The 23,719-nt window shown below is 32.6% G+C and overlaps 1 protein-coding gene across 2 annotated transcripts; it reads left to right on the forward strand.

The window, feature by feature from the left end:
• The first annotated feature begins 1,274 nt into the window (after nucleotides 1-1,274).
• Nucleotides 1,275-19,432, forward strand: LOC123668705 (probable medium-chain specific acyl-CoA dehydrogenase, mitochondrial). Of its 2 annotated transcripts, none has more exons than XM_045602408.1 (10): nucleotides 1,275-1,486; nucleotides 4,867-4,963; nucleotides 9,678-9,845; nucleotides 11,475-11,578; nucleotides 15,101-15,181; nucleotides 16,146-16,276; nucleotides 16,666-16,774; nucleotides 17,061-17,201; nucleotides 17,956-18,145; nucleotides 18,714-19,432. In XM_045602408.1, the coding sequence occupies exons 1-10, from the start codon at nucleotides 1,469-1,471 to the stop codon at nucleotides 18,947-18,949; spliced, it is 1,275 nt and encodes a 424-aa protein (XP_045458364.1). In that variant the 5' UTR covers nucleotides 1,275-1,468; the 3' UTR covers nucleotides 18,950-19,432. The 2 variants fall into 2 exon arrangements, with proteins under 2 accessions (XP_045458364.1, XP_045458365.1); XM_045602409.1 differs by lacking the exon at nucleotides 11,475-11,578 and adding an exon at nucleotides 14,182-14,282 and having other exon boundaries at nucleotides 1,276-1,486.
• The last annotated feature ends 4,287 nt before the right edge of the window (nucleotides 19,433-23,719 follow it).

Below are 23,719 nucleotides of genomic sequence, written 5' to 3' on the forward strand. Positions count from 1 at the left end.
GAATAGAACAGAATAGAACAGAATATACCAGAATAGAACAGAATATACCAGAATAGAACAGAATATACCAGAATAGAACAGAGTAGAACAGAGTCGAACAGAGTCGAACAGAGTCGAACAGAGTCGAACAGAGTCGAACAGAGTCGAACAGAGTCGAACAGAGTCGAACAGAGTCGAACAGAGTCGAACAGAGTCGAACAGAGTCGAACAGAGTCGAACAGAGTCGAACAGAGTCGAACAGAGTCGAACAGAGTCGAACAGAGTCGAACAGAGTCGAACAGAGTCGAACAGAGTCGAACAGAGTCGAACAGAGTCGAACAGAGTCGAACAGAGTCGAACAGAGTCGAACAGAGTCGAACAGAGTCGAACAGAGTCGAACAATGTCAAACAAAGTCGAACAGAGTCGAACAGAGTCGAACAATGTCGAAAAGAGTCGAACAGAGCCGAACAGGGCCGAACAGGGTCGAACGGGGTCGAACAGGGTCGAACAGGGTCAAACAGAGTCGAACAGAGTCGAACAGAGTCGAACAGACCACGCCGAGCAGGCGAGTTGGTGACCCCAGGGCTGGCTTTGTCGCACCGAAGACGCTGCTGCCCATCTACGGCCTGTGTATTTTATTGCCAGTAGTTGGATGGTTGTCCCGCCATCGGTCGACTTTTTAAGTTCCAAGGTGGTAGTGGAACTGTGTTATCCCTTAGTCGCCTCTTACGACACCCACGGGAAGAGAGGGGGTGGCTATATTCTTCATTGCCGTAACCACACAGCAAAAACACATGGACAAATGCAGACCAAATATCTGCGAGTATATCTAAGATCCCATAGACTCTCATAACTCTGTATGAGAATTTGGTCTATATTTTTCCATGTTTTATGAGATTTTTCCATAGGTAAGGATCATTATCAGGTGTACATGATGACAACCGGGACCGACGGCTTAACTGCTCAAGTAGAGCTTGGAACAGCTCCACTTTCCTTAATTGTTATATAAATATAAATAGTTTGAACAACTTTAAATTTTTTTTCAACGACTTTATTGATTTTTTATTAAATAACTTAAGGTGAACAATTTTAAAGGACAGCGTAGTTGAATTGAGCTATTAAAAATCTATCGATTAGTATTTTTTTTTATTACAAATATCATTATTTTGCAGGCTGGGGTGGGGTAGGTTGAACTCACGAAGTATTGAACTAATAAATATTGAACGTTACCATTACGGTATATGTTCTGTTGACTGTTAGCTAGCTACATATATACTAATCTGTGGTATCTGTCTATCTGTACATAATATAAGGACGTAGCACTGCAGTTATACACACTTTGCTCTACTACGTAAAAGTGTTTGTTTGATATTACTAGCTTGCCTTTGGTTACTTTTATACGTTGAGTCAGTGAGGTTGTATTGAAATTATAAAATTTATTAAATAGTCCAAAGTTCTAAGACAGTAATTTAAGCTGAATTCAGAATAATGAATCCTTTAAGTCAAGTAAGTTAACTTTGCTAAAGTCATTTTTAAAGTAAGGAAACTAAAATAATTTTAATAATTTCTTATATAATAATTTAATTTGCAAAGAATCTGTATTATTTGTTCAAGACAACCTGGACAGCAATATTTATTTATAGTATAATTATTCTGTTTTTCCATACTAAATTATGACTAAAGTCCAAAGTTCAATGTACGGAGTAAAGTACGCTCGGTATACTTGGCTTAGTTTGTTTGTGATTACGTTTTAAAACTGTTAATTATGTAATAAATTTACCTTTTACGTTGTTATTGAATAATTATGTGTAAAATATAATATTTTTTATTATTATTAACAAGTTCAAACACCATACTTATTGAATGATAAATTTATACTAGAGGACCTATATTACCTAAACAGATAAGACGTATTCTGTTAAAAGTATATAATATGTAAGTTTAAAGTAAATTGTTACAGGAAAGATTCTTGTATCAATGTCTCTCAATCAGTTTATTAAGCAATTCTGTTTATTCTGCTTGTATTATTATTTAAGAACAAGAAAGCAGTTAATATTTAAGGATATATATATTCCTTCAATTTACATTAAAAATGAATTGCAAACCACAGAGAGTACATTAGTCTCAAATCTTACACAAAAGATAAAATTATTTGCCTTTTACATTAATTATATTTAAACAAAACGAAATTTTTAAATATTTATTATAATTTGCTGTAACTTGTACACCTATGCTGACGCTAGACCATTTCCTTTGCCCTAAGGTTGCCTGGAAGAGATCACTTTTTAGAGCGATTAGGCTACCCTTTGTACCTAATGAATACAGTCGTAATACATCTGTAAGGCAGGCCACTTACGCCGAGTTGCACGAAACAAAATTAAAATTTAAGTAGAGATTACTACTTAAATTTTAATTTCTTTTTGTGCAACACCTGCGTTAATGTCTGTGATTTATATAACGCCTGGCTGATAATAATTAAGAAGAAAAAGATTCCATTCAATTGATTTATTAAGTATTTCGTATATTTTATTCACACATATAAGATGCAGAAAAGTAAGTTAGTTTATTGAGTTCTTAGTCTGTTCTTGTATTCTCACTTCCGTTGCCCTGAACATTTTTATCTTTTCATATTTGTTATTATGAATTTATATTAATACTAGCTGACTTGGCAAACGTTGCCTTGCCGCTAAACGCTATTTAAAAATAGGGGTTGATGGTAGAAGGGTGAAAATTTAGGGTTTTATGTATTTTTCAACGCCAAATCATAATAAAATAAAAAAAAAATAATTTATCTAAAAATTAAAAAAAAAAAAAATATTTAGAGGTGGACTACCCTTATCATTTAGGTGGATGAAAAAACGACTATCACGTGTTATTTTCGAACAAATTTACGTAAAAACAATCTTTACTGCAAGAACAAAATACGATACGAACTGACCTTTAACGACTGACAAATAGACACTTGCATTGCGTGCTAGAATATAGGTATAGAAATTCGAAAAATACCCAAAACCGAATCGGAGCACCCCACTGTCCACGTGGTCTTGGTCTGCCCTACCCCTAGAGTGTGTTTTTTTAAGCCGGAGCCAAGCGTTACTCTAACCTCAAAGGTGCTATGTTAATTTTTTCCGATTTAAAAATTGAACCTCAAAACCTCAACCACGATATCTCTGTAACAACGGGGTTTACACGAAAATAGTTGTCTGGGGGGGTGAAAAACCCAGACTACCTCACACCCCCACCCCCCTTTCCCCCCAACCCCATAAATTTCTTGCCGGCGATGTACATAAATTCCTTTAGGGGGGGATGAAAAACAGATGTTCGATTCTCAGACCTACCCAATATGCACACAAAATTTCATGAGAATCTGTCAACCCGTTTCGGAGGAGTTTAACTACAAACACCGCAATACGAGAATTTTATATATTAGAAAATTAAGTGGAAGGATTTGATTTCTTGTTTGATTTTAATGAATAAACTCAAAAGCTAATGAACTGATTTCAAAAGTTCTTTCAATATTATTTATATTATCACTGAGTGATAAAGGCTATTTTTCTAGGCTTGTTTTATTAGAAGTAAAAGTAACAGTCAAAATTATGTCGTTTACATGGTTGAAAGCATGGCAAAAAGCTATATATATATAAGTAATAATAGTCAAATTAGTGGCTGTATAATGATACCTTTGGTTTTAATCTTTACGGCACTTGGCCAGTTCTAATTTGTTTCAGAGGTTCAATTATAGAGGAGTAATTATAGTGTATCAAAATCAGTAACAAAAATTCAAGCTATTCTAATGACTGAATTTTGAATTACATACTAAATTTGTTTGTACATTATTCTAGTGCCCAGAGATAAAAGAAAACATCATGAAGTAATGGCACTTATTGTCAATTTATCAGTGAAAATTTTAAGATGTGTCCACTAATTAACGATGGAAAAATGATTAAACTCTGATTAACTTCGTTTACAAATAAAGTTTTTGCCTGGCGATAGAGACTCAATGGCCCCCATGTTTGGCTAATATATAAGTATATAGTAATTTATTTATCACAAGCTGAGATCATGCGCTGGGAGCAACCAGATTCTGTGACTGCACCATTAATTATTAAAATCATGCATGGATCAATGGATCTTATTTTTGCTAAAATTTGGTCTACACTTAAAAATAACGAGTTCAGGAGCACCTCGAATCTTTGAAAGAATTTTGGACACATTGTAATTAAATGTGTTCAGGTGAATAAGACAGTGCTCCTGTAAGCCTTTTTATATTTGACTCTTATGTGATAGCTTATGCTCTTCTCGATAAAAGCAAATGTTATTGACTATTTTACGTGACTGCCAATTCTACGCTTTTTGTCTACACGTCGAACACGTAGAAAGTAATTGCTATGTACAAATATTACTTATTACTTATATTTATTGTGATAATAAACATCTTAAAGTTAATGTTTTTGAAAAGGATTTAAAGAACACTAATATGATTTAAATATTGTCGTTTAGTGGTGGTTTGAAAAAAAGCTTAATCATTATAATATATTATCTCTGAAAGTTCAACGGTAACTAATTTTTTTTTTAATTTAGACTCCTTATAGAACAACAATTTCAAAAAAAGAAATAATAGAACTAAAAGGTTCATTATACTGATCTGGAATTCTCTCCCAATTAATCTTTAGGACAAACAGAAAAATACACAAATGGATACATTAAATATTATATAACGGTATTTACCGTTATGTAAAGAATTTTTATTTAAATAAGTAAATAATTAATATTTATTAGCATTTTTAATTTTACTTTTACCACAAGATCTGACGGCATTTGCTAACACTTAAATATATAATTATTTTTGCTATACTTTGTAAGTTGAATATATTTTTGTCATTCAGATAGTCCGTGCCACGCGCCCCATTTATCGTAAGCTGTCTACTACACCAGTGGTATCGTCAGCACCGAAGCCTATTCCTTCTACTGGCATCTGTTTTGGTAAGTTAAAGTACATATATATACATCTAAAAATGGAAAGAGAAACAATATTTCTGTTTTAAAATAATTATTAAAACTCGTGCTGATTATATGAACATGCTAACCTGAAAATGTACTGATCTTATTTAGATGAAAAGTGGCATAATCGAAAGTTGCTACTGGTCGTGTGGCTCATTAAAATCTGTTCCGAGGTCTGACCAAAACAGTTTTTGAGTTGTCCTTAATAATGCGTATCTAATTTTGTATTTTTGCGACTACCTATTTGACTTTGTATTACTTGTCGACGCAAATTGAAGTCGGTTTTTTTTCGTTAGCCAAAAAACTCAATTATGTAAAGCATCTTGCGTAGCCATGCGATGTTGGTTAACTCTCGAAGAAGACAAAAAATTAAATTAAATGACTGTACGAAATTATGTATTCATAGATTAATGTTTATTAATTACCTAATAATATTAGATGTAATTATTATTTTTCTTGGTACAGTCTTTTTGTCTTAATTGCATGCAAGTTGTTATTATACTTATAATTATCAGATATATTCTATTTATTTCGAAAAGTTATTGCCTTTATCTAATCGTCTTATATTATTGTTATATGTCTTTATCTAATCCATATGGATTAAATTATAAATGTCGATCGACATCATAATTTTTCCAGCAACAAACTGCTAAATTCCTTACCAAAAATAAAAAGTATATATACAAATAAATAAAATTGGAGTTTCTGTTTGTAATATTAAAATAACCGCTTTTTACTAAATTCTTATTAAAGTATACACGGTACATATATCAAAACAACATTTTTTTTACAATTTTTGTCAGTCGGTCTGTCTGTCTATCTGTTTGTTCCGGCTAATTTTAAATAAAATATATAGTATAACTAAGATGCACAATATTGGCAAGTCTTATGACATTTGATGGATAGTGCTTCTTTCATTTCAAGTTAAATTTTCGAAACTTACCAATTTAGACATTATGTGACTTTAGTAAATTTCGTAAGCTGAGTAAAAATTATTAAGAGATCATTACCTTTTAAGGTTATATTTAAATATGCGTGAAAAATATTTTAAGGATATCAGACTCGAAGAATTATTAGTATAAGTTCTTTTTAGATCTAGCCATCCACGTCCAATTTAAAAATTATATCGCTATTTACTGTACTTCGTAAAGTTAATTCAGACGCTGTTGTATAAAAACTACCTAATAACTATTTTAGAAACACATATATTCTGATACACATTGTTTCATTCTAAGTAATTTATATAATACTGATATACATACAAATGTATATTGAACCAATTACGAATTACATTTTCTTTTTTTGAATTAAAAGGTAGGATCGACTTGTTATCTAAATTACAAGCAATAAAAACGAGCCTGAAAAGAAGTAATTGCCGTTTTTAAATAGCTTCACACGTAACTACATATTTTAACTTCATTATTTGTCTGAATAACTTATTTAAATAAATTAAATTTCATTTCGAGGTTTATGTTACTAAAACAGTAATTTAAAATGAGTTAATAGTTATTATCTAATAATTTAGTTCATTTTATTTATTGAGATAAATTCTAATTGTAAAGTAACTACTTAATTCGTTCAAGTTACTACATCTATCTACTAGTTAAAATTGCAAAAAACCAACTGAATTTTTTTGTTTGATTTTAGTACCTACTAGGTTTTGTTTCGTTTTGACATTGACTCTGACATTCTTTAAGTTTATTATTTTATAGATTAGGTGAAAATGATAATACTCTTGTTATTCTCAGAATACATCAGTGATGTGTTGTGTCATGAACAGGATTAATATAAATCATTTTTAAAACATATTTCCTTGTTCATTTTAATTATGTTTTTGTTACACAAAAGACACAGAAGGCGTAGTTCTTTTAAAATCATCCCACAGATCTACTTTCAAATAAATGTAACGAATTTTTTTTGTTTTATGTTGTTTAAAATGGATAAATAATGTGACTGTAAATTCCGTGCAGAAACTTAATAAATATTTACTTTTGCGTGCATAATATTATTATCGTTGATAATTTTTTTTTCATTCAAATTGAAAACGCGACGTTTGTTTTCCACTAGCTGACCTGATATTGCCCTATCTTGCGAACAGTCAGTCAAACAGGTAAAATTGATACAATTCTTAGGTTTTCTGAAATTTTCCAATTTTCTACGCAATTCTCTTAATCTCCTTCTTACAAAGTAAAATAATCTTTACCTGCAAAGAGTCTCCTAATTTATTTTTTAGGGAAATATGAAAACATGAAAGTGAAATAAATATACGGTTCGTTTAACGCTAACGTTTCAGCCTGTAACATCCCACTGCTAGGCATAGGCCTTTTCCTTACGTAGGAGAAGGATTAGAGCTTAATCCACTACACTGCTCCTGCGGATTGACGGATATATAGGGAATATAAGTAACGATCGCTATCAGGTGTACATGATAACAACCGGGACCGACGGCTTAACGTGCTCTCTGATGCACGTATTTGAATATAATATGAGAATTATATACCAAATTTTTACTTTATAAGAATTTTATATTATTTATTATTTGTACACTACTGGAAATGACTTGCATATTTGCTTTTCAATGTCTTTAAGTCTCGGAAAACTCATTATGAGATATATATGGCGTGTCGTGTTTTTCATTGTAGTTTGAATAATAACAACTATTTTACAAAACTACCTACTGCTTTGTAAAATTTATATTTATTCATTAAGGTTAAATTATATTCGCCGAACATTTTACTACTTTGCAATATTATCGTTATTTGTTATCTTTGTATAAAAGTGATATAGATTTTCACACTGTGCGCCTTAAATTTATGTTTATTCAATACTTCAATACCGCGCAACGACGCCTACATTTCAATTAAATAAAATACTTAGTTTCAAACCTTTTACGACCTTACTTTTACACACGAAATCTTAAAATAAAAAGATAATGGTTCCTCTATTACTGCCTCGCCTGTTGTTTTTAGTCATAACTATAACCGCAATCCTAGGCAATGTTTTTTATAATGGAAAACAAAATATGGAGACGGTTTAGTGTGGGATTGGAAACGCGCTTATATAGTGCTCCTGGCGTTTCAGGTATCCATTAGCAGACTATTTCATGTTAATTTCACTCCAGTGGTATTCTAAAAATCTGTCTTAAATGTCCATGCAAAATTCTCGATAATTACTTAGTTAAAATTTCGTTTCTCAGATTCTGTAATACTAACTGTGATTTAAATAATTGTATTTGCTCGCAAACTAAAAAAAAAACGACTTTACGAACGAATAAATACAACGTAAGTAGACGAAAAAATAGCCAAGAAGATACGCGTCATCTCAATTAAATTTAAATAAGGAAATCTCTTGGGATATCTCCTTTCCAACAAAAAAAAAAAAAATAGCGAAATCGGTTCATAAACGACCAAGTTATCCCCAAACATACATTAGAAAAATATATATACGGTCGAATTGAGTAACCTCCTCCTTTTTTGAAGTCGGTTAACAACCGCTTTTTACTAAATGCTATTACATATATTTTTACTAATGCATTAAAATTAGTAATTCTTACAAATTATAAAAAATACGTTACTACTCGATAAGTATTCGATGTAGTTAAAAATGTATATAGTTAATGAATAACTATTTATTTGAAATGAGAAATAAGTGTTTCGTTGAGTGTTTTCAGTCATGTTAGACACAGTAAAGATAAACGCGGGTTAATCTGCTAAGACTGATTGGTCTTTAATATAAATATTAAACTTGAAATTTTTGAAGTCTGTTAAAAATCAAGAAAAAAACTGAATTTTAAACTTTTATTGATAAAATAATAATTCAATTGATACTATATAAATAATATGTTTAATCAACAATATGACACGCAAAAATTTATTATAAAGTATTTAAAACTAATATCAACAATTACGTTAAATTTTTCGTATCGTCAAGTAAAATATTATAAGGTATAGATAGGTACTATGAGGTTTAACAACTTTGAAATTCATACTATAAGATGTTAGATAAGCTGATTTATTAATGGAATACAATAACATAACATATAATATTAATTTGTTTAAAATACAAAACTATGTTTCAAAACTTTTAATCAAGAAATTCTTTTACCGGGTAGAAATATTTGCCAACCAACCAGTTGCGCAGTTTTATTTTAAACTACCTGCGCCCGCGACTTCGTCCGCGTGGATTAAAAAAAATTGTTCAATTCGCAGTTATAAAATTTAAAAATAAAATCTGAAATAAAAGTAGCCTAAGTTACTCCTTATTACATCAGCTATCTGCCAGTGAAAATACCGTCAAAATCGGTCCAGCCGCTTCAGAGGTTGGCTGAATAAACACACAGAAAGACAATTTTTTTAAATGTTATTTTGGTATATGTACCGTGTCTACATATATGTATCTATATATATCTATCTCTATTTATATGTATGTACCTATGTACATACATATAAATTTAGTAAATAGCGGTTATTTTAATATTACAAACAGACACTCCATACATATTTATTTCTAGATATTAAAAAAATGGCTGATAATATTTGTCTATGCTTATAAATTTTGTATGTACCCTTCACAGTTTGTATAACGTTCATTTTTATTGACACTGCTACAAACGTAGATCAGTGTAGCTTTTACGGGTAATATATATTCACATTTTTTGAAGAATTATTATAATATGCACCTTTAATTTATATTTCAGAGCTAAACGACGAACAGAAAGCCCTTCAGGAACTGGCACGCAAGTTCACTCGTGAGGAGATCGTGCCGGTCGCGGCGCACTACGACAAGACTGGAGAGTATCCATGGCCCATCGTGAAGAAGGCGTGGGAAGTCGGCCTAATGAACGGACACATACCCGAACATTGCGGTAAATACGTTTATTGATAAATACTAACTGTCAGTTTTTCGTTACAAGTAGGAAGCAAAAAACGTCTAAATTCCGGTTTCTGTGTAAAAAAAAAACGATTCGACGGTTGTGGTTAAGAAAAGTTAAATTATGAACATACTAGTTTCTGCCCGCGACTTCCTCCGCGTGGAATAGGAACAATTCTGTCATACACGATTTTTGCCAAACTGTAACTGTTTAAGCGCAGCGCACGCAGCGACAAGTTCCTGAGATTAGCGCGTTCAAGCAAACAAACTCTTCAGCATTATAATATTAGTATAGATCATGTTCGAAAATTGACGACTCTTTCGATTCGAAACATTTTCGACAACGAGTCGTTTTTGAATACAGTAACCGGACTTTGGTGACATGATCTTTGAATATCTTCACAAATTAAGCTTCTGCTTTTAGTATTTATCCGAATTCATTTTCAATTTTTAATAAGTAAACATACAATGAGAAAAGAATTATATTATTTAATAATATAAATTTTTGAAGAAAACAGTTCATAAACAGATTACATACCTATACCAATTTATTGGATAGTAAGTTTAACTCAGTTTTTAGTAACTTATAAATATTATAATTAAATTATTTATTAATTAATTATTAATTTTTTTATATTATATTACTTTCTTCACAATAACAAGTATATTGTTGTTGATTATACAAACACAACAATTTTGACTGCCATCTTTATTTTTATGAAGAAACCCTTTAAAATTTTATTTTACTAAAAGTCGAGTGAAACTCAAAAGTTTTGCCAATTTCTTTTGTTTTAGAACAAACTGGAATTACGAAGTTTCTGGTTCTTGTTGCAATACTTTTGAACATTATGTGTCTTACAATTTTTTATTTACATACATATTTAACAATACTTAAATATATTTAGATATTTCGGAAAATAAAGCCTTCTTCTGTCTGTCCTGTAGCACTATGGCCTAATTCAATATCTATACCTTACTGGCCATTTTTATGTGATAATTCGTTTACTTTCGTTAATTCACTGATATACGTTTAATTGTACGTATCGTATGTTGTACATGTTTATGCGTAATTGTATAAAACGTAAATATTGACGATAATTAGTAATTTAAAGATGCCTAAATCGAAAGCTACTATGCTTTCGAATACTTAATGCTGTTTCACAGGAGGAATGGGTTTAGGAGTTATGGAAAGTTGTATAGTCTGTGAAGAATTGGCATTCGGTTGTTCCGGCATAATGGCGGCCTTATTTATCACCGATGTCGGAGTGAGCATATAACTTTTGTCCAAGTTTGTAACAAAACGGAGCCTGCGGTTTCATAAAACAGCTCATGAAATTTTGTATATCACATGATTTTGAAGTGTTTCTCTTTCGGGGGATTGGGCTGCTTGGATTGTTACGAAACTTAAAAATAATAATTAATATGTTTGATATGAATAATAATATTAATAATATAAATACGCAATGCTTATTGAAAGTTTTTTAGAGCGACTGAATGACAAGTAAACATTTCCCACGTCCTCACCCACTATACAACATTATTACACTGTAGAGTATTTGAAAAGCAAGTTTTAATATAACTAAAAATGATATATGATAAATCGATATAAAGATATAAATTTCAGGGGGCATGGGAAACTTTGGAGTTTTCGATGAGTGCATTATCGCTGACGAATTAGCCTTTGGATGCACTGGTATAACAACAGCGATTGGCGGCACCAGCCTAGGAGTAAGTCCGTGAATCGGTCTATACATATTTTATAAAAAATGCACGACGAATGAAAGTAATGCATATTAAATATGGGTAATTTTAACAATTTTATATGCTTATAACACGTATATGCCCGACACATGTTCTACAATACGATACTATACACACACATTATTATACTATACTCTTATTGCCCTTTTGTCATTAGAAGACTACATTATATTTCATAACAACAAAAAGACGAGAAGAAACAATTCGTCGTAATTAAGTTGCGTTATAATCCAAGGCCAAATATAAATATGTTGAGGACAGATTTATAAGTGGGAATAGTAAGATAATCGAACAAAGAAACTACTTTGTCAATGCCATAATTTTCGGTTTAATGTTTCTACCAAATTTCTTCTTAATTGTGCGACGCGTCGTCTTGTCCTCTTGACAGTGCTGCCAGCCTCCCGACAGTGTTGCCAGCCTCAGAATATCGCGCCAAACTTCCTTTTTCGTTCTCGTTTCCGACAAATATGTACATTTTTATGTAAATTGCTTTTACCGATGATGCAAATTTGACATTTATGTATATATATATATATATGTATATATATATATATATATATATATATATATATATATATATATATATATATATATATATATATATATATATTACTAGCTGACCAATATACACACAACATTTCATAAATTTTATATACCTATAAGATTTTTCACTGATTTTTTTGTTCAATCACAATATCTTGAATAGTGTTTTCATCTGTTACTGAAAGAATTTTCATAATCGGATCCGTATTTGCGAAGATTACCCCCCAACAAACAAACAAACATAGAAACTTTACCTTTTTTTAATATTATAGTATATATATATATATATATTTTTTTTTTGTTTTTAATTTATTTTAGTCGTACTTACGCGTTCACGAAAGTTATCGTGCGGAAAGCCTATCAAAGGAGCTTGTCCATGTACACAAAGTCAAGTTTTAAAATTGGCTAGGATTTTTTTCACGCGGAACGTGATCACTTACACCTACAGAACTCCCCATTTGAAGAAACACAGTTAGAAGTCGAACACCTGTATTATATAAATATATATCTTAAAATCTGGTATAAATGTTGTTTTTTCCGCTTTTTGTATTGTTATTGTTATTTCATATAGGTACTGGAAGTTCGCTTGGGATATTCATTGATATTGAAATATTCGGTATTCGGAAGGGGTAGTTAAGCAATTCATTGTTGCACGCCTCATAATCGAAGCGGGTGAGCTTGTACTCTACACTCCCCTAACAAAAATCAAGCGATTTCTTGAACTAAAATCGTCTCTATTTATTTTCTATCACACTTGTAGAACAATATTTACATGTAAATGTAATGAGTTACGATCGTGTCAGCCGCAGATGCCAAAGAAAAGCAATTTACTATTAATTATTTATATTATATTGCTGTATTAATTTACATTATAATTAAACTTATAACTAAAAAGATGATTCCCTACTAATGTTAAGTAGAATAATGATTAAATAAAACGAAGCACAAGAAAGGTTTCAACGGTGGGGCCGTCGCTGCGGTGGTCTCTGCGGTGGTCGCCTTCCGTTGCTTGCCATCTTCGTCCGAAATGATGTTGAAATCTTGCACGTGTGCCGTACAGTGAAATAAGGCTGTGGGCACACCTATGTTTCTTATATTAAAATATATTATTTTAATTATCTTCGTATGAAGTTAATTCGGAGGCACACTGATACCGGCTTAGGCCGGGATTAGGCTAGTGTAACAAATGCAAAAACACTAGTTTTAACACTTATTACATTTTTAGAAGACATTTTTCTTTTTAAATAAATAAATAAAATGTTTAAAAAAAAATCCATGGACGTCCAACTGCCAAATGTATGTATGAAAACTGGCGTGGTCACGATAACTGCCGAAAAACTTAACTGATATAGTCTATTTATTTTTTATACGCTTCAGTATGATTTAAAACAAAGTAATTTCGAGGATAACGTCTAATTCAATGTAGTTTATTTATAAATAGGAATAAACTAAAAAAAATAATAACAGTAGTCTATTAAACATTATACATATTTACAATTCACAACTAAAGAATTATTTACAGATAGTTTTGGTATAAATCGTGTCCGCGTGGACTAAAAAAAAATGAGATTATGAAGCGTGCATTTTTGGATTTCACAAATTTTTGAGTTTATGCTTTTTGTCCATTGTTAATTTCAAGGTACAGCATAATGTCAGAACAAATTCTTATGTCTGTCGATTTGGAAGGATTTGTTTGATTGTTAAAGTGTAACGCACAATGTGTTAGCAGTTTGTTGTGCAGTTGCTACAATGCGGACAGCGAACTACAAGCAAAAAAAGCGTGTGTTTGAACATCATATACATATACATCCACACATAGGGTTTGTTGAAAATCGCTCCAGTCGCTCATAGCGTTGTTTGTGCGTATAGATCGCTGTTTACTAGAATGATACTTCAAAGGCGTATTGTGATGTTTATGTGTCTACACACATAGGGTCAGCCGCATTAGCAACCGCAACCTGCAAGCTAATCGGTTGGTTGCAATTCGATATATTGCGCACGTGGGTTAAGTGTCATGATATTCGCAGGTGGTTTGGATATGGGGATCTTTGATGGATGTTTGGTGGCAGAAGAACTGGCTTTCGGCTGTACTGGTATCATGACAGCAATGGAAGCAAGTGGGCTAGGCGTGAGTCGCTTATTGTGTATAGCGTAACTGTATGGTTTTAAGGATGAAAAATTCAAAGTATTTTCTTTGCTTATAGCACCCTGAACATAAGCATTTTGCATAGTAGATATTGTTGTTAACACGTATCTTGTGATGGCATGTTTTGTGAGGTGTGTGCTGTAACATATTATATGTGCGTTGTATGATTATTTTATCATTAATTTCATTAAACTCCTTTCATTGGTTTGAAAAATTTCTAACAGTTTTTGTTTACTAAGCTAACAATAGTTTAAGTCAATAGTTTAAGTCAAGTCATTCAACATACGAAGAGCTAATACCTAGAAAGGACACTTCATTACTTTATTAAAGCATCTTTCTAAATGATTAATTTAACTTAACTATCGCTGTACCAAAATATTTTTTAATGCTACTTCTTTAACTACTATTTTAATTCTACTGAAATCTACTGAATCGGTTTCTATATTAAAACGAATCGTTTCAGCTTACGAAACGTGCTATTACGAACATATCGTACATAGGAACTGGGCCATAAAGAATTTAATTATATATATATTTTGCTTATTTATATAACATAGTTAATGGAATTTTTTTAACTCTTTAAATGTAAAAAATTTCACGACTAACCAACAAATACTCACGCATGTTATAGTAAATCTTCCATAAAAACTCGGTCCAGTACACTTATTCATGAGTGCACATCAGTCCTCGTGGTGCGGTGCATCTGTGACATATCAATTACTACATAATATACAATTTACCCGACACACGATCCGTCTATTTAATGCTAGATTTTCTAACAAAACTTTACGATGTTTCAGCAAACCCCCGTTATCATAGCGGGTAATAAGGAACAACAGAAAAAGTATCTCGGTAGATTGATCGAGGAGCCAATAGTCGCAGTAAGTCATACTTTATTATACCGTACACTCATTATGTATGTATGCAGTTGCGAGAACTTAAATGTCTAGAAATAAAAAATACGAACATTCAACTCGATCGATGTAAAAAATGCAATGTATAATACATTGTATTTTTTAGTAAAGCATTGACATAGTTTTTGTAAAAACAAGTGACTGTTTTGTTTTGATTCAAATTCTAGAATAAGAATTTTTTACGTGACACCTATGAATGTTTAAAATATTGTAAGTCTCAATGTTTTGTAACTGCTGCGGTATCTCGATAACTTAATTTTTATTTTACATCATCAAATCGACGACATCGTGCAAAATTACCTTACAAAACAGGTCCAGTGGCGTTAGACAAAATGATTTGGCTATCGACGAAAACAGTCAATGAGTTAAATCTTGTTTTATAACATGTAATAATCTTTATCTGCAAAGAGTCTCGTAATTTATTTTTTTAGGAAAATATAAAAAAATGAAAGTGAAATGAATATACGGTTCGTTTAACGCTAACGCTTCAGCCTGTAACATCCCACTGCTGGGCGTAGGCCTCTTTCCCCATGTAGGAAAAGGATCAGAGCTTAATCCCCAACGCACCCCCAATGCGGGTTGGCGGATATATTCCCTACTATGAGTAACGATCGCTATCAGGGGTACATGATAACAACCGGGACCGACGGCTTAACGTGCTCTCCGAGATACGGTGGGGAGACCCACAAGGACAAGCAACAGCCACAGATCAGTGCTGTGATCGTTGCGCCAACGCGTATACTACTTATTAATCGTTTTTCTTTTAACTTTAAAACCACTATCAAGCTTCAACATAGACAGACGTTTGCAGTAGTTTTTCTTTGTAGTTCTAAAAATATTCGCATCAACAAGTCAATGTTTATTAGGAATAATAATATTGGTAAAATACACACAACAAACACATACACAAAACAAATATTTTGGTATTTAGGCGTACTGCGTCACCGAACCCGGTGCAGGGTCCGATGTAGCAGGTATTAAGACAAGGGCTGAAAAGAAGGGCGACGAATGGATCCTCAACGGTCAGAAAATGTGGATCACTAACGGTGGTGTCGCCAACTGGTAAGTAGTGACAACTAAACTAAATACTTATAGTATAGATGAGCCAGTGTATAGAATACTTGCACTATACCATATACAAAACAATTCGAGATTTGAAAATTCGAATTGTTCGAAAGTTCTCGAATAACTTCCTTAACTGAATAAGTTACTGACAGAGATTAATATATATTGAAACCGAGCAATTGTTTTCTTCGGGTAATTGATGTTTCTTAAAAAATATATTATTTTTAAGTTGAATATTTTGATACACGGTGTAGTGGACTTCAAATCGAATACAATAGAAAATCCAGTGATATTTTGATAATTGTTGTTATATGGCTTATTGAATTAGATAGTTTAAAAATTATTGACTTTATAATTTTTCAATATTTGTATTTTAATTCATAAAGGTACTTCGTACTCGCGAGGACGAATCCTGATCCTAAGTGCCCTGCAAGTAAGGCTTTCACTGGGTTCATCGTTGAAAGAGAATGGGCGGGAGTTACGCCGGGTCGCAAGGCCAGTATTTGTATTTTAATTTCAAGAACCAGGAGTGCAAGTTATTAAAAATAGATTTATTGCCTTAAATTCATTTCTGTTATTTTATTTGAAACTAGAATATTATCTAATTATGAATAATCACCTTTTTGAGAAATCGCATTACAGTTATTAAATTCTACAGAAAAAACTGTACTATAAAAAAATAATAACATTAAAGTAAGAATATAAAGGTGTAGAAGAACAAATAAAGCTTTTTGCCGCTAGTTATGTTTAAGGTAAAAATAAATGTAACTTTTCTTTACAGGAAATAAACATGGGTCAACGCGCGTCTGACACCCGTGGAATAACATTCGAGGATGTCCGCATTCCCAAAGAAAACGTGTTGATCGGCGAAGGTGCCGGATTCAAGATCGCTATGGGAGCTTTTGACAAGACCCGTCCGCCTGTAAGATTTATTTCTAAATAAATATTGTCTAGCCCGTCAGTGACGTAGCGAGCGTAATACATTTTAGCGCCCCTGCCCATTCGAAAACCATAATTATAATATGTCCAGCCCCTTTTTGAGTAGCGCCCGAGGCATTATGCCTCCCTTGCCCCTCCCCCTCCTCGCTACGCCACTGTAGCTCGTTGGCGTAGTTTGTAGATTCCCGCCTGAATCTCGGTGAAATATTTGTATTTTTTATACATGTATTACTTCTATGTATATTCATTAAAAAAACAATCAACACTCGGATGTTACCTATAACGCAAGCAATAAGTTGCTTGCCGTAGAAGCCGACTAAAAGAAATATAAAGAAAAATAAATAAACGCTTAACATTCAGCGGCCAGTAAAATTTTCTGATGTGTCGGGCGTCTCGTAGCACACAGTACACAAACACAAACACAAACACCAGACCACAAAAATTATCTGTATTTCTGCCTGTACTACCGGCAGACGTCGTGCGCCCATTTTTTATTTATTTATTGAGAATATATCGTTTTTTTACCATGTAAACCCTAACTTAACGGTAAAGGATACAAAAAAAAAGAATTATCCGTTTTCGGTGCGGTCATTCATTATTAAAATATATACATTACATTATAAAAAAATAAAAACAATCTGATTGGTGTGTTTTATAATGTAGTAATTTAAGGTGTTTTTCCTTTTACTTTGAGAAAAAGCACAATGATAAAAAGTGTTAACTATTTTGTTCAATAGGTGGCAGCAGGAGCCACTGGTCTCGCCCAGCGCGCCTTATACGAAGCAACCAAATATTCTCTTGAGCGTAAAACATTCGGCGTACCCATCGCTAGTCACCAAGCTGTCTCCTTCATGTTAGCCGATATGGCTATCGGTGTGGAAACAGCTCGTCTAGCTTGGCAGAAGTCAGCCTGGATGGTCGACCATGGTATGTTTATTTCTAACCATGACCCAAATATACTTTGATACTTCACACATAAAACCCCAAGATACTATCATAATATGATCCTAAGATACTTTGGATATTTCTTCTAAAGGCCAGTTCTGCTGGTTGCTCTTTGACGGCTTCTAACGAATACCAATTTTAGATATACTTTTGTTTTTGAATCATAAAAATCTACGTCATCCGACTTTAAGGCGGTTTTCAAGATTCATGTTTTAACAGATTGCTATTGATTTCATCATGCAGTAACAATGATACAGAGAGACATAAAGGCAATTTTATACTTGTCTCAAATCAAATTGTTATATTATAATTGGGTAGTTAGTTATGTATCGGATATCAACCCAAAATATCGGTGAGAATTGGACAAAGCGTTTTTTCACTGTGAGAACCTACCAATTTTTTATGGTTTGGCGGATATATTTGTCTTCATAGAATTTTTTGTTCAATTAATTGAACTTCTTTAAAACAATTTTATTATAATATTTGAAGATGGTACCTCCAAAAACAACAAATATATGTATATACTAACATTATACTTTTACACGAACAGGACAAAAGAACACAGTGATGGCATCCGTTGCCAAATGCTACGCTTCCGAAATCGCCAACAAGGCGGCCTCTGACGCCGTTCAAGTGTTCGGCGGCAACGGCTTTAACAGCGAATATCCTGTCGAGAAACTAATGCGTGACGCTAAGATTTACCAAATCTACGAGGGAACATCACAGATTCAAAGACTTATCATTTCAAGAGAACTCATCACCTCTGCCAAGCAGAGTAATGCTTAAATCATCAAACTTCTCTTTTGAATAAGTATTGTTGATGTAAGGCTGAGAGTACAATTACACTTATTTCATGCAACTTATTATTCTTTTTATAACAATATTTTTTAAACAACAACTTAAAAGTGCCTTCGCTTTTTTAAATTCCACTTTATACGCATATTTTTAGATCAATTTTACTACAAACGATGCTATATTTCGCATCTTGTACCCACATTAAAACTGAGTTGTATATTCTTCTCGTATAGTATTTATGTTCGGTTTTAATCTGTAGTCTGTGTTAAAACCGATGAATTGTGTTAAATATAATTTCCTATACATAAACAATAAAGGTTTTATACAATTGTATTTATTTATATTTTGTTAAATCAACATAACCTATATAATTATTTTAGATACATATTTTTTAATTTAGTTGTGGAAGACAATAACGTACTTTCTAATAAAGTTATCTTTCTACCTGTTGTCATAATTAAAATCTTAAATGTATTCGTCTTTTATTTTTTTTTTTTACTATTTTTATAACCCTACCAAAATATCATCTCGTATTCCTCGGTCTCCAAGATAATCCCTACCCACACTCAATAATCGTCTTACCCTATATATATTTTACGTATTTTTTCTTTTTCGATTCAACTAACTTCATATAAACCTGTTTAAAAAATTAATACATAAATAATCATTGCACATGACTGTCTGGAACAAAAGCTATAAAAGCATGGAATCAACCTTAACTTAGATTTCACTTTACTTTTTTTAGCTTCCTATCGTATCTTGTGATAACATTTAAGATATTTCTAAATTTTGTAACCATTTTAGTTTGAAACAAGAGTATATATAGTTTTGATGGTGAGTGGTTACCGTAGCCTATAGACGCACCACCAGGTACGTCCCAAGCGCGTTGTCGACATTATCGATATCATAATATAATTTCACATGTATAATGACAACGATGACGCCGCGTTGGCGCCACGGTTACAGCCATGGACTGTACCGGTTGCGCTGGCGGTTGCGGTTTCAACATTTGTATTCGCCATACAGGTGTTTGCCGTGGTCTGGGTGTTTGTGCAGTCCTTGTGGGTCTCCCTACCGTGCCTCGGAGAGCACGTTAAGCCGTCGGTCCCGGTTGTTATCATGTACACCTGATAGCGATCGTTACTCGTAGTAGGACATATATTCGCCAACCCGCATTGCAGCAGCGTGGGGATTAAGCTCTTATCCTTCTCCTACATGGGGAAAGAGGCCTATGCCCAGTAGTGGGATATTACAGGCTGTAGCGTATGTATAATCTATTATTTATATAGCTTAATGACATATTTTATATTAGTACTAGCTGACCTGGCAAACTTCGTATCGCCTTATTTTTTTTCTTAAATATAATAATTACATATATCAAAACAAAATATACCCTATCTTTCAAGTTGGATCAAACTGCACACGGTGTGCAAATTTGATTAAAATCGGTTAAGTAGTTTAAGAGTTCATCGCGGACAAACATTGTGACACGAGATTTATATATATTAAGATATAATATCGTGTGTACTTTAGTTTTATTACTTTAGAAAAACAGTGCACTGTTAAACTGTTAATTGTTTTTGCTGCACTGATTATCACATAAATTATATCTATTTTTTTCTGTAAATAAATAAGTAAATAAATATAATTAATAAATAAACATATGTAAGCACAACATGAAAGACGTACAACGTTCTGTATGACTAGAAAATGGCTTAACAACACTACAAAAATCACGGTTCAGACAATGTCAATATTTACAACAGTTAGTTACGTATTCAGATAGCTGGGAACGCTTGAATAGAGGCACCGTACCTAGAATTATCAATGTAGATATATGATAAGGCCACCCTGCTGAAAATTAAAAAAAAAAAAAAAACGATTTGTACGGGAAGTTATTGTTAACTATTGTGTTTGAAACAGGGATCCCAATCTTTCTATAAAATTTTTATCTGGGTTCTCGGATTCCAGATAGATCTATCTAGATTTCCTACCCGTGCGAAGCCGGGATGAGTCTCTTGTATATAATAAATCGCTAGTAGCTGCTATGCAAGGAAAATGATTGGATAGAGATTGGATTTGCTATTTGTAAAGCCGCCTGAAAGCGAGCAAAAGTGCAGTAAGTGTATATTTACGAGTACATCAAAATCTCGTATAAAATCTTTGGAACTAATAGCGTGCAAGACTACACATTTCAAAACTTGAAAGTAATACACTGTAGGGTGTATCTGACCTTTCCCTCACCTTTATCACTGTATTCGGCCATTATTGTATGTAGCCGGCTTCGCAGCCTTTTCCCGAGCTGATTAGTAGGATACCAACAAGATAGGTACGGTGAAAATGTACAGACACAAACTCGTGCTAACTCGCAACACATGAATGTCGTAATCCAACATTTGCAACGTGAAGTCCCTACAACCACAAAACTACAAATGAACTACAATACTATTTTCCGTGGTAGTCGCACCACACGTCGTCATAACGCCCATGCATAACATCATGGAAAGGTGGCCATCTATACAAATAAATAAAATTTGAGTGTCCGTTTGTAATATTGAAATAATTGTGTTTGCTCGCAAACGAAAAAAAACGACTTCAATTACATCAACAAATAATACAATGTAAGCAGACGAAAAAAATTCACAAACGAACTACTCGTCACTACGATTTTCGAGGGTTTCCCTCGATTTCCCTGGGATTCCATTATCAGATTCTGGTTACCTTATCGTGGTACCACACTTGGGATATCTTCTTTCCAACAAAAAAAGAATTATCAAAATCGGTTCATAAACTACGGTTATCCCCGAACATACATAATATATATTAGTGTGATAACGTATTCAATATAGTTAAAAGTGTATATATTTAATGAATAACTATTGATTTGAAAGGAGAAATAAGTGTTTCGTTGAGTGTTTTCAGTCATGTTCTACACAGTAAAGATAAACGCGGGTAAATCTGCTATAAAATATGTACCTATAACTAATTAAGTACTAGCTGACCCCGCAAACGTTGTCTATCCAAACCTATATGTTATTAACCCCTTAATCCAAGCCCCCTTTTAAACCTTAGGGGTATGAAAAATAGATTTTGGCCGATTATCAGACCTACCCGATATGCACACAAAATTTCATAAAAGAGGCAGTCCAGTCGTTTCGGAGGGGAAGGATTTTATATACCTATCTATAATATAAAAATGAATCGCTGAATGTGTTGCTAAGCGCAAAACTCGAGAACGGTTGGACCGATTTTGCTAATTCTTTTTTTAAAATATTCCTTGAAGTACGAGGATGGTTCTTACGGAGAGAAAAATTCTAAAAAAAAAAAATTTAAATTTCCTGAAAAAGTCTAAAACAACACGTTTCTATACTCCCATACAAAAGATTTGTGATAATACTTAAAAGTCAATTTGAACTTTAATACCATACGATAAAGTTTGTGTTAGGCGATACGAAGTTCGCCGGGTCAGCTAGTAAGAAAATAATAATATAATAAATAGAACTTTTTGTTACACCTTTAAGGTACCAGCTAACAAACTTTCCACCGAGATACAGCCAGCTGACTTTAATTTTCATTCATAGTAGCATATTTTAAACTATCACCAAGTAAATTTAACTATAGAGGAAATCATAAAAAATATAAATTATTGTTCAATCAGCCTGTTCACCATATTATAATAGTACTGGACTGTTGATAAAATATCGATATTATGATTTAGAAATATCGATATTTATTATTATTACTTTTTTGGACGATATATCGATAGTTCGATATTGAAATTTAAATATCGACAATCGATATTTTGAAGTAAAACTTCTTTACGCAAGTTTGTCTTGGATAGTAAACTGGGAAATACATGATAAGAGTGTTACGAAAACTGTGACCGGGCGAGGCGAACGGAAGTTGAGAGGGACACATAAGTTAGTGAAAGTAGAAAGAGAGAGTCTTATGTTTTGTAACGCTTCAGTCGTGTAGTCTAAAGCTTACTCGTTTTTTTTAAGTAACTTTTTATTTTTTTATTTTTTCTCGTCAATTATTTAAACAAGAACATCATAAACCTAATCTACTGAACTTTATTTACACTACACTATTTTTTTCCTCTTTTAGTTTATTTATTTACATACTAGCTTTTACCCGCGGCTTCGCTAGAACTGAAACCATTGAATAAGTAGAGAGATTTTATCTTTCTTAAAAAGTATCCTATGTTACTTCTTATACCTCCAAGAATGTATGTACAAAGTTTCATGATGATAAGTTAAGTAGTTTTCGCGTGAAAGCGTAACAAACAAACACATTTACATTTATAATATTAGTAATAATTATCCTAAAACGAAATGTAATTTTCGTAGGCACTTATCCACGCAGAGAAAAGGAAACAACTTCATCATTATGGGGACAGACATGAAGATATGCTCTTGAAAAATTTGTCTAATGCCAATGAATTTTTTTCACAATTTTAGTTACAATGTCTGCTAATTTTACGATACTATACTAATTTTATTTTAATTATCAAACTCCGATATTGATATATTTAAAAATATCAATATATTGCGAATCCGACATTTAAAAAAATATCAACAGCCCTAGTTATGGTCAGCTGAGTTTATTTTTCCTTCAAGATATTACAATCAGACAAATTTTAGAGGGGGGGGGGGGGCTACTTAAAAAAATTCTGCAAGCGTGGGTGGCTGTCACTGCCCCAAGGAGTCGTAGCTGACAAGTGCGAACATTCATAAATCCCTAATGCATTTTACGAATATT

The sequence above is a fragment of the Melitaea cinxia genome, chromosome Z, assembly GCF_905220565.1.
Source record: "Melitaea cinxia chromosome Z, ilMelCinx1.1, whole genome shotgun sequence".
NCBI classification, from domain to species: Eukaryota; Metazoa; Arthropoda; class Insecta; order Lepidoptera; family Nymphalidae; genus Melitaea; species Melitaea cinxia.